The following is a 12755-nucleotide window of genomic DNA, read 5'->3' as shown; positions in this document are numbered from 1 at the left end:
CCTCTCCTTTTCCCGCAGGGCCTCTAAGACGTTACGTGCCAACCACTGCTGCTGTTGAATGTCATGGGGCGATGCACATGGGAAGTCAACATCAAGGGTTGTCTACAGGTGAGGAGGGATAATTTGAGCACCATTAAATTTAGTCTATTTTACTGTGGAAAACAGCTTAGCAAATTCAACATTTTCTCCTTAAATAATGTAAAAGCAAAGCATTTTATAATTAAATACCAGAACCTGGTTACAGGTTATAATTACAGCATGACAAGTTAACCGTAATTTGCATAATGCATGTGGAATTCATGCTGGAAAAATGGGACATAAATGGGACAAGTTTGTGAGACCTGAAGTAAGTCTTTTTTTTAGTCAGGTAGTACATGCATGTAGATATCGTCACCCTTTGTGATTTCTTTTTTTGCCATTTGCAGCAAAAGGATTTGGAAATGAGAGTTACATTTAAGGATTTTATTTAAAAGCAAAGACTAAAACAAAAGCTGGTTAAAATGCTCGTAAGCCGGTCTTTGAACTTGTTTCCCAAAGGCCTCATTAATCAATGTATTACAAAAACAGAAACAGAAATACCTGGAAAAACTCAGCAGGTCTGGCAGCATCGGCGGAGAAGAGCACAGTTGACGGTTTGAGTCCTCATGACCCTTCAACAGAACTAAGTAAAAATAGGAAAGGGGTGAAATATAAGCTGGTTTAAGGGGGGGAGGAGGTTTGTTGGGACAAGCAGCCAGTGATAGGAGGAGATAACCAAAAGATGTCACAGACAAAAGGACAAAGAGGTGTTGAAGGTGGTGATATTATCTAAAGGAATGTGCTAATTAAGAGTAGAAGACAGGACAGATAAGGTACAGATAGCCCTAGTGTGGGTGGGGGAATACTGAAAGATAGAAATAAACAGTGGGTGGAAATACATTTAAAAATAATGGAAATAGGTGGGAAAAGAAAAATCTATATAAATTATTGGAAAAAACAAAAAGGAAGGGGAAGAAACGGGAAGGGGGTGGGGATGGAGGAGAGAGTTCAAGATCTAAAATTGTTGAATTGTTGAATTCAGTCCGGAAGGCTGTAAAGTGCCTAGTCGGAAGATGAGGTGCTGTTCCTCCAGTTTGCGTTGAGCTTCACTGGAACAATGCAGCAAGCCAAGGACAGACATGTGGGCATGAGAGCAGGGTGGAGTGTTGAAATGGCAAGCGACAGGGAGATCTGGGTCATACTTGCGGACAGACCGAAGGTGTTCTGCAAAGCGGTCACCCAGTCTGCATTTGGTCTCTCCAATGTAGAGGAAACCGCATGAGGAGCAACGAATGCAGTAGACCAAGTTGAGGGAAGTGCAAGTGAAATGCTGCTTCACTTGAAAGGAGTGTTTGGGCCCTTGGACGGTGAGGAGAGAGGAAGTGAAGGGGCATGGGGAGGTGCCGTGGGAGGGGGTTGAGGAGTAGGGGGTGATAGAGGAGTGGACCAGGGTGTCATGGAGGGAATGATCCCTACGGAATGCCGCCGGGGGGGGTGAAGGGAAGATGTGTTTGGCGGTGGCATCATGCTGGAGTTGGCGGAAATGGCGGAGGATGATCCTTTGAATGCGGAGGCTGGTGGGGTGATAAGTGAGGACAAGGGGGACCCTATCATGTTTCTGGGAGGGAGGAGAAGGTGGGAGGGCAGATGCGTGGGAGATGGGCCAGACACGGTTGAGGGCCCTGTCAACGACCGTGGGTGGAAAACCTCGGTTAAGGAAGAAGGAGGACATGTCAGAGGAACTGTTTTTGAAGGTAGCATCATCAGAACAGATGCGACGGAGGTGAAGGAACTGAGAGAATGGGGTGGAGTCCTTACAGGAAGCGGGGTGTGAGGAGCTGTAGTCGAGGTAGCTTTGGGAGTCGGTAGGCTTGTAATGGATATTGGTGGACAGTCTATCACCAGAAATTGAGACAGAGAGGTCAAGGAAGGGAAGGGAAGTGTCAGAGATGGACCATGTGAAAATGATGGAGGGGTGGAGATTGGAAGCAAAATTAATAAATTTTTCCAGGTCCTGACGAGAGCATGAAGCAGCACCGAAGTAATCATCGATTACTTCTGTTCTGAGTAATTTCTGTCTCTGTTTTTGTTTTGGATTTCCAGCATCCGCAGTTTTTTGTTTTTATCTCTGTGTTTTAATCAATGTATTAGTTGTCAATCTCTGCAATCGGTAAGGACCTCACACCCATTGCGTTGGGAAGTCTCTGGTCCTGGCTGCTTGGCAGTGGGTGTGTGACATTGGCCCTCTCCTTAAATTTTAACTCGAGCAGATGAAAGTAGCAAAACAACTAGTCAACCAAAGCTTTTCAAGCTGGGAGGACAATCAGGTCGGCTGACAGTCAGCAAAGGCTGTAGAGTGCAGGAGATTAGTCAGAAGTCATTGTTTAGGTGAAGCAAGAAAACCCTCTGATATTGTGAAGTGTGATTTATTTATTATTATGCAAGGATTACTGAGATAGCCTTTGTTTTTTTACTCTTTCATGGGATGTGAGCGCCACTGGCTAGGCCAGCATTTATTACCCATCCCTAGTTGCTCTTGAGAAGGTGGTGGTGAGCTGCCTTCTTGAACTGCTGCAGCCCATGTGGTGTAGGTACACCCACAGTGCTATTAGGGAGGTCCAGGATTTTGACCCAGTGACAGTGAAGGAACAGCGATATATTTCCAAGTCAGGATGGTGAGTGCCTTGGAGGGAAACTTCCAGGTGGCGGTGTTCCCATCTATCTGCTGCCCTTGTCCTTCTAGAGGGCAGTGGTTGTGGGTTTGGAAGGTGCTGCCTAAGGAGGTTGGGTGAGTTCCTGCAGTGCATCTTGTAGATGGTACACACAGCTACCACTGTGCTATGGTGTTGGATGGGATGCCAATCAAGTGGTCTGCTTTGTCCTGGATGATGTTGAGCTTCTTGAGTGATGTTGGAGCTGCACTCATCCAGGGATATAGTTGTTGGGAAACAAGTTCAAAGACTAGCTTATTAGCATTTTAACCAGCTTTTGCCTCAGTGCCTTTGTCTTAGACTTTGCTATAATAAAACCCTTAAATGTAATAATCTCATTTCAATGGCAAAAAAAATCATGGAGAGACAATATCTATAACTATATTTTAAAGTTATGTGTTCAATTGCTATGTTTTGGTGGTTGAATTAATTAAATGAGTCTGATTATAACTTGTACGAATGTATGAATTAGGAGCAGGAGTAGGCCATTCGGCCCCTCGAGCCTGCTCTGCCATTCAATAAGATCATAGCTGATCTGACTGTGGCCTCGATGCTATTTTCCTTCTTGACCCCAAAGAATATCTAACTCAGCCTTAAAAATATTTAATGATCCTGCCTCTACCACTGTCTGGAGGAGATAGTTCCACAGTCTCATGACTGTCAGGGAAATATAATAATTTTCATAATGCTATTGCAATTTATTGTCAAGTGGAGTAATAGTGGGATGTGTGTCTAAGTCTGTGTGTATGTGTGTGACTTAATTGAATTAAAGGCAGCTGGTCTGAAGGCTTTGATGTATCAGAAAATAAGTTAGGTTTGAAATGTTAAGTAGGTAAACATGGGGGATGTTTTAGAGTGCAAGGTTTAAAGGGAACTTTTGCATTTTTAAATAAACCAGACTGGGCTTGAATTCAAAGAGGGGGATGAAATATTTCACCTAGCCAGGAGAAATTAAGAAACAGTGTGTTTATTTTTCCCAAAGATTGCTGGTAAAAGTGGTGCTATGATAGATTTTTTTATTATTAGAGAGGTAAAGCCCAAAGACATAGTGAAACAATGGGAACTTACATTCAAAGGGGAAAATATGTATAAAGGAGAGAAGGCTGTGTGTAAGGGCAGGCATTCTAAGATTTAACAAGTGTGAAAAGCCTCCAGCATCTAAGCCTCAAGCTGCTGTCTACAAGGAACTGAAGCAGAGAAAACTCACTTTGAATCAACTATCCAGAATGTGTGCTTTGCCTGGCTCTGTTTAAATCTAAGTGTTTCACTGTTGCCTTAATGAAGGTCTAACTGGGGTTAGATTCATTAGGGGATTTAGAAGTTATCATAGTAGTAATTTGTAGATCTCTATATGTGCTTAAAACGATTTCTTCTATTATACACGTTTAATTTAGTTTTGTAAGAAAATATGAGACTTGGTGGCCGCCTTTTTATTGAATTCAAAACCCGCATCTTGAAATAAGTGAAAATTGCAAAATAGTTGTGGCGGCTGCTTCAAGTTTCCCTCTGGGATTTGGGCAGCTTGGCATTTACCATCCACCTGCCATAACATGACCCTCGTACATTCCCTTGTTGACTGTGAAATAAAGCAGATTAATTATTCGTTCATGGCCTCGTCTGACCAAATGTCTTCTTGGAATGTCTTTGGAAAGTTAGGATTAGTGGGCGAGGTACCATTTGCAAAAGACACAGTATCCAGTTTTAATTCAAGAGTGACACATTATCATGTCCCCTAGGTTATGCAAATATATAAGTAGGAATTGGGCAGGGGCTGCACCTATGTGAACTGCTCACAATTGCATCTGGACATATTGCAGAGCCTGTGCAATGCTCATTCAGTCTTTAATTTCTAGAAGGATATCAATATGAACTTCTGTTGCCAATTGGTGTAGTGTGATTGTGAGTATTTTAAAATTTTGCACCACCTCTACTTTGACCAGTGTAAACTGTTCGATTAGAGATTCTGCCGGAGAAGTTTGGCACTGTGGTGAAATTGTACAGCATTGTTATTATAATGTCAATACTTATCCTGCAGTCCGTTAATAGCATTGCAGTTAACTAGGCCTGCTGATACAGCAGTGTAATCCCAGCAGTGATTTGAAACCATTATAGCTGTTTATTTTTGCAACTGTGATTGCCTTGTCTGCCTCCGCTGAGTACATTCAGCTTCCATTGTTGTGGCAGTTACTCGGGTTATTGATCATGTTAAGATATAATTACATTGTTGGGCTATTGTGTATTCATGGCTTTCACATTATAAACTGTTTCAGGTCTTAGAGCTTCATGTCCTCTGTGTCCCGGCTGAATTGTGGAACAGTAAATTAAACACGGTTTCTAACCACACCATCAGCCAGTTCATCTCAGCCGGGTTTGTCAGGTGAGGATTAAAATTGAATCAATTTTTCTGAGTGTAATCCAATACCACGCTCACTCGCAGCCTGGGCGACTCTGTGTTTTGTATTTTTCTTTGCTGTGTGCAGCTGCAACCCCTCTTTCGCGATTTGAAAGGGCTGCTCCTCAAGCTCTTGGCTCCACTTCAACCCCCATGGGGCTGATCGTTGGGCGTTGGGCGTTGAAGGAAGGAGGGCAAGGCGGGGGAGGGGGTTGGTGGGGAGGGTGGTGTGTGTGATGGTCGGAGGATCTCCGGGTGGGTCTGCTCCAGAGACTGGCCAAGGTGACCATCCAGAGACCTCTGGGAGTGAGTGCTCCAACCGAGTGGTCAAGTATCAGTTGCAAATTTCATTATAATCATTCATTCATTGCTCCTTCCTTCAAGTGTTTTGTCCACTCCTCCCAATTTCTCTGAATGCACTTTGGTTTGTGGATTGTTCATTACGGACAAAACCTATTGTTCATTCAATTTCACCCTTTCACTACGTAACTAACTACAGCACAGAAAGAGGCCATTCTGCTCAGTGCTGTTTATCCCTCACACGCGCAGTAGTCTGTATCACTTGTTTCGATATCCACTATCCTTTTTTCCCTACAACCACCTTCTTGACCAATTTCCTAAGCATGAGCAGGTTCTTTGATTTGATCGCTAGCCTCAGTAACATATTCCTAGTCTGAAAACGCAGCATAAAAACAAAAATATCCCTCTGCTCTTTTTAATTTTTATCCAGCAGAACATGAACGTAATTGAAAACACTTTATTATTAAATTCACTTTGTAGTCTACAGTTATTTAAAGTTGTACGTTTATGTGATGCTCACCATTCTTATCAATATAACCTTTCCACAATTTCTCCATTTAAAAAAAATTAACTCTGTATTCAATCATTGTGTCCTTCACAATCACATTGATCTCGTCCTCTTCAAACACTCTTTGTACCCATCAGTGTAACCTTTTAGATCTGTGTTGAAGCAAGTAGTTTAATTGGTTAATGCAGTATGTGAGAATGACATTCCCGATGTCAAGTGCTCATTGTGAAGAGGCCAAATGTTACAAGACAAACAGTCCTGTGCATCCTATGGTTCCAAATGGATTGTAGCCGCAGTGATATCCTTCTAGAGACTGAACTGCTTCAAGGCAGATTCAGAAGTCCGATCCTGTATTATACAGTGCTTGTGCTGTATTAAAGAATGATTATAATACAACTTGCTACTGACACTTGATGGATTGTGATGCTAAGTGAGGGACTAAGTGTAACACTGTGGCTGGACAAGGGGTGATGCTGTGTAGCAGGGCTACAGGACTGCCCCAGCATTGTGTAAAGCGGGGAGCCTGGAGTATTCCAGGATTGCTTTCTCCAGATGAGATATGTGGAGCCATTGTGATTAGTGGAAATCCGAAATAAAATGTTGGAAATACAGTCCGTCTCTGGGGGAAAGATGGACAGCTTAATGTCTTTATCAGCCCAACTGATTTGTCAGCCTGGTCGTCTTGTCTGTGTGTGTTGGTGTGTTTGCTGTTTGTTTACAGCTATCTGTTTTCTCTGGTTACCTGATTTGTGATCCTGCTATGCTTGTATAAAAAACACTGTGTACTCGGGACAATAAACTCTATTGTTCCTGAGCTGCCAAGGTTACAAGAAGTTTTCTCTGGTTGCTTACATACTGAGTCAAAATTACAAATGTGTTGTTGCTCACACTCCTTGTATACCGATCTATACTGAGTATTGGAATAGAGTTGCTGATTGCCAGCAGGTTATAGTAATACAGGGTTTAATATCTCAGCTTATTTTATAATTTAAAAAAAAACTCACCATAAAATATTTGGGAATAATGACCTCTTAAATATCTGTGGCCATGGCATCCAACTCTCCACCTTCTATCAGAGGTGAAGCATTATAGCAACCTACCGCGCAGTCAAAGGAGGGAGATAACTCAATTAGTTTTCCAGTTTTGTACCAGATCCCATTCACCCATCACCCCTGTGCTCGCTGATCTACATTAGCTCCTGGTTAAGCAAAGCCTTGATTTTAAAAATTCTGATCCTTGTTTTTAAATCCCTCCGTGGCCTCACCCCTCCCGATCTCTATAATGACCCCCAGCCACACAACACTCCAGGATATCTGCACTCATCTAACTCTGGCCTCTTCAGCACTGTTGATTTTGATTGTTCCCCGATTGGTGGTCGCGTCTTCATTGCCTAAGCCCCAAACTCCAGAATACCCTCCCTCTACCTCACTTTCCTCCTTTATGACGCTCCTTTGCAACCTACCTCTGACCAAATGCTTGGCCACCATTGGTTTACCAAGCAGTAGTAATGCCTGCCACCGTCCACACCCCCTCACCTCCCCCCCCCGGCCCACAATATGCTTCGGAGATTTGGAAGAACTACAGCAGACACCTGAAAGCACTGGGGAAGTACCCCCAGCGGAGCCTTCACAAGATTCTCCAAACCCAGTGGCAAGAGAGGATAGTCCAACAGCAGCGTCCTCTCCCAAGCCAACTTGCCCAGCATCGAGGCGCTAATCACTCAAAACCAGTCCGACTGGGTGGGACCCGTCGTCCGTATGCCTGACGCCAGACTCCCGAAACAACTGCTCTACTCGGAGCTCGGTTGCCTCAGGAGACCCCCAGGAGGACGGCGGAAACGTTTTAGGGATGTCCTCAAAACATCCCTGAAGAGATCAAACCATCCCCACTGAGTCATGGGAGACTCGGGCTTGCGACCGACCACAATGGAGAAGGTTCATCCGGGAAGGCACTGAACACATCGAGAGACTCCTGATTGGATTGTGCAGAGCTGAAGTCGAGGGGTGGGAGGGAGCGTATAAACCTCCAGACAACCCATCTACCCAACCCTTTTGGAGCACCACCTTCTCCAGGCGTGATAGGGTTTGCAGATTGTGTGTTGGACTTAACCGCCATCTCAGAACCCATCGACCCGGAGTGGAAGCAAGTCACCCTCGATCCCGAGAGAGACTGCCTCAGAGAGAAGAAAGAGGTCATCTACCCTCATATCACCTTGTGTGGCTCGCTATCGGGTTTTGGATGTTCTATTCCATTAAGGACTCTATATAAATTAAAGTTGTTTTTTCCTTTGACACATAATTTTCTGAGCATCAGTGAGAATAATTGACCAATATTTGGAGAGTTGGAACCTGTAAACATGCCATATTTCATCTTGCAGGGTTTTACCTGACCTGAGTCTGAAAGCGCTGAGGCAACAGATTGGAGATCTGCTCGCAGCCCATCCTGTAGATGACACATTTGCTTTTTTAAAATGCGTCGGAAGGAGTTTAGCCGTGGTGAGTCATTCGTTGCTGTGACTACACAGTGGAAAAATCATAAAGAACTAACTTGGATGTGCGGGTGGGGTAGTGGTTATGTTATTGGTCTCGTAATCCACAGAATGTGAATTCCAAATCAACATTCACAGTTCAGTTTAAAATAAATGAATTTGGAAATTAAAAGCTGGTAATTTGTATAGGCTATTGTGGAGCTTTCAGTTGTAAAAACCCCAAGTGGCTCACTAATGTCCGTTAGAGACAGAAACCTATTGCCATAACCCCTTCTAAGCTATATAGGACTCCAGTCCCACGGCCCCATTCTGAACTTGCATAGCGTCAACCTGGGTGATTGAATGGCCTGGAAAGCCATTCAGCTGAGCCTCGGTAGTTATTGGATACAAAAAGGCCCAGCAACAATGTCTCGGGGTCTGTAGGGATGGGCAATAAATGGTGGCCTGACTAGCGACATCCTCACCCTGTGAATGATTATCTTTGAAGGTTTAGACGCTGTCTATTGTGTAGCAGAATGGGCTATTAACAACTTAATGAGACAAGAAAAGCTTGCATTTGCAAAGCATCTTACCGCGTCACTCAGAAATGTCATGTAAATGGGATTGCTGTGACAGTTGTTAAGGAGGAAAGCTTATAAATAGCACCTGCAATCATTCGCTGCTGCATGGGTGGTTCTACTGATTGCACAGAATTCGGTTCCTTCATTAGTCACCCTCCCTCAGGAAAGATCATTCAGTCGCTCCCCTTCCTTCCTTGTGTCTAAGACTGTTCAGACCTTAATTTCCCACACCCCCCCCCACCCCCCCAGCTCCACACTTGCTCACAGGAACTATCTACACACTTTGGAAGAGTCCTGCCCTATGGCCTCCCAAAGATTGTATCTCGACCTGAAGGGGAGAAGGCGGGAGAATGGGGTTGAGAAACTTACCAGCCATGATTGAATGGCGGAGCAGACTCAATGGGCCGAATGGCCTAATTTCTGCTCCTATGTCTTATGGTCTTATGAAGCTGCTGCAAGGTTTCCTTCTGTTTGTTGAATCGTGTAATGATGCAGCACTGAAAGGGGCCATTCTGCCCATCGGGGCCTGTGCCGGCTCTTTTGGAAGAGCTACTCCGTTAATCCTAATCGCTTGCTCTTCCTGTGTTGCCCTGCAAGTTATCCCCTTCAATATTTATCCAATTCCCTTTTGAAAGTTGATGTTGAACCTGTTTCCACCACCTTTTTCAGTTGATGCGTTGCAGATCACAACAACATGGTTTGTATTTTTTAAAAAATTCCCCCCCCATCTAAATTTTTGTTGCAATATCGCCCTCGTGAGACACACAAAGCCTGTCTGAGTCCTGGTGGTTCATGTGGACGTTGATGTCCCCTGTCTTCTGGCCAATGGTGCTCCCCAAACCGGCGCCACCAAAAACACTCATGCGTCGTGATCTTTCTGGGATCTTGCTGTGCGATAAGGCTGCTGCATTTGCCAGTAACAGCCATTGCAGAATAATTCATTGCAGTGTGAAAGTGCTTTGTCAGCTCAGCTCATTAAAGTTGTGACAATGCAAATCTTTCTGTTGGGCACCGGGGTTAGAGAGTCCCCTCCATGTGCCTTAAAGCAATGCTGTTTTCCGATGCACTAGCCTGTATATTGCTAAAGACATTGCATTTTAGTAGGTTGTATATGACTAACTCCAGAGGACTTCAACTCTTTAAGAAGTGGGTTTTGCGTAATCTTGCACAATCAATAGTTTTATCAGTAAAGAGTTACAATGTGAATTCCAGGGCATGCTAAGGCATGTACATGATTTGAAGTTCTTTGTCCTCAGTGGTTTACTTTTGCTGGAGTGCTGTCGTTAATATTACAGTGTGCAAACTCTCAGTGCACTGCTCCGTCGCCCCTGCTTTATGGGGTCACACAGTGAGTCACTTGCTGACTAAGTGTGCAGTCACGGTGACGTGTGAGCTGCAGTTTCTCTCATCCCTCCTCCACCTGAAGATGTGGACCTCATAGAATCATAGGAAGCTTACAGCGCAGATGGAGGCCATTCAGCCCATCAGGCCTCTGCAAGATCCACTCAGCTAGTCCCACTGCCCTGCCCTTTTCCCCATTACCCTGAAAATTATTTTCTCGTCGGGTCGTCATCTGATTCTCTTTGGAAAGCATCCTATTGACAGGGTCTCCACCACAGTCCAGACCCTACACTCGCTGTGTGGAAGATCTGTCCCTCGTGTCGCCATTGCTTCTTTTGCCAATTATCTTAAATCTTTGCCCTCTGGTTCTCGATCCTTTCACTAGTGGGAACAAGTTCTCTCTGTCTACTCTCTCCAGACCCCTCCTCTTAACCTTCTCTTCTCCGAGGAAAACATTCCCAGCTTCTCCGATCTATCCGCATAAACTCCAACTCCTCATCCCTGGAACCATTCTTGCGAATCTTTTTTTGAAGCCTTTCTAACGTAGCCACATCCTCCCTGAAGTGTGGTGCCCGGAATGGAGGTTAGAGTGCGGAGGGAGGGGGGCGCCTCAGACTCTCCGAGCCTCATTAATGATCCGAACCAGCCAATCACGTGCAAGCTTTTCCGCCAATTGGGCGGGGCCAACAGAGAAGCACCAAAACCTCAGCCTAATCCTGCCCAAACCTGTCGACCTTTCTAGAAGGGATCATGGGATGGCAGGTAAGAAGCAGGGAGCCTTTGCCGTGCTCTTCCCTAAGAAATAGGAGGAGGCCACTCGGCCCCTCGAGCCTGCTCCGCTGTTCAGTAAGATCATGGCTGATCTGATCTGACCTTGGCCTCAACTCCACTTTCCTGCACCACCCCGCCAGCACCCCCGCCGCCATAACCCTTGACTCCTTTGTTGATAAAATATCTGTCTAACTCAGCCTTGGATATATTCAATGGCCCAGCCTCCACTGCTCTCTGAGGAAGAGAATTCCAAAGATTAATGACCCTCTGAGAGAGGAAATTCCTCCTCATCTCTGTCTTAAATGGGGACCCTTCATTTTTAAACAATGTCCCTAAGTTCTAGATTTCCCTGCGTGAAGAAACATCCTCTTAGCGTCTATCCTGTCAAGCGCCCCCCGCAGAATTGAATGTGTTTCAATATCTTCTAAACTACAATGAGTATAGGCCCAACCTGCTCAACCGTTCCTCATAAGATAAGCCTCCATCCCATGAATCAGCCTAATAAACCTTCACTGAACTGCCCCCAATGCAAGTACATCCCTGTGGCTACAAGAGCAGGTCAGAGGCTAGGAATCCTGCAGCGAGTAACTTACCTCCTGACTCCCCAAAGCCTGTCTGCCATCTACAAGGCACAAGTCAGGAGTGTGATGGGACACTCCCCACTTGCCTGGATGAGTGCAGCTCCCACAACACTCAAGAAGCTTGACACTGTCCAGGACAAAGCAGCCCTGCTCGATTGGCACCGCATTCACTCCCTCCGGAGCTGGTAGCGCACCCGCCAGTAATTAAAGGGCCATTAAAGTAATAATTGAATTAAATTTTTTGCTGCCTGTCAAGCCTTATGGTTGGTGGGCAGGTGAAAAGGCCAAGTGAGCTTTGCATTTTTTTGGAAACCTCATCCACGGGTGGGATGAGGTTTCCAACAGCAAATAAACATTTTAACATTTCATTAATAACATGTCCCTGCCCATGTGACCGAGTCATGTGAGGGGACGTGTTTTATAACATTTTAAAGTTCTTTATTTTTAATTTTTAAAATCTTCATTTCCCCAGTCAGCTCTGTGCCTCCAGGGAGCTTCTCCTGTGCAGAGCTCCCTGCTCTCCCCCCCACCCCCACCCCCCCACCCCCCCCACACAGGCAGCGCTAAGCCCTGCAGCACGTGTTTCACGCCGGGTGGGCCTTAATTAGCCCACCAGTGTGAAATGGCGGTCGGGCCCCGATCGAGGGTGGTGGCCGACTTCTCGCCTCTGCCCATCCCCGTGGACCTCACCCGAGGAGGGCAAAATCCTGGCCAAAACCCACTGCAGGAATTCCCCAAGCCTCCTCCGACAGCACCTTCCAAACCCACGATCACTCCCATCTAGAAGGACAAGGGCAGCAGGTACATGGGAACACCACCACCTGGAAGTTCCCCTCCAAGTCACTCATCATCCTGACTTGGAAATATATCACCGTTCCTTCACTGTCGCTGGGTCAAAATCCTGGAACTCCCTCCCTAACAGCACTGTGGGTGTACCTACACCACATGGGCTGCAGCGGCTCAAGAAGGCGGCTCAACACCACCTTCTCAAGGGCAATTAGAGATGGGCAATAAATGCTGGGCCCAGCTAGAGACGTCCCTTCCACATAAATGAATGAAAAACACAAGTAAAGAAAGAAAATATG

The 12755-nt window shown here is 45.4% G+C and overlaps 1 protein-coding gene across 1 annotated transcript in view; it reads left to right on the top strand.

Moving 5' to 3' along the window:
• Positions 1-12755, top strand: part of spata1 (spermatogenesis associated 1) — a 57875-nt gene that overhangs the window by 19049 nt on the left and 26071 nt on the right. The window contains exons 2-3 of the mRNA XM_078561806.1: positions 5000-5106; positions 8307-8424. Coding sequence (XP_078417932.1) covers positions 5000-5106; positions 8307-8424 — 225 coding nt within the window. The remainder of the gene's footprint in view (positions 1-4999; positions 5107-8306; positions 8425-12755) is intronic.

This window comes from Cetorhinus maximus, chromosome 17 (assembly GCF_964194155.1).
Source record: "Cetorhinus maximus chromosome 17, sCetMax3.hap1.1, whole genome shotgun sequence".
In the NCBI taxonomy this organism is placed as follows: domain Eukaryota; kingdom Metazoa; phylum Chordata; class Chondrichthyes; order Lamniformes; family Cetorhinidae; genus Cetorhinus; species Cetorhinus maximus.
This window is presented reverse-complemented; position numbering and strand designations above follow the sequence as displayed.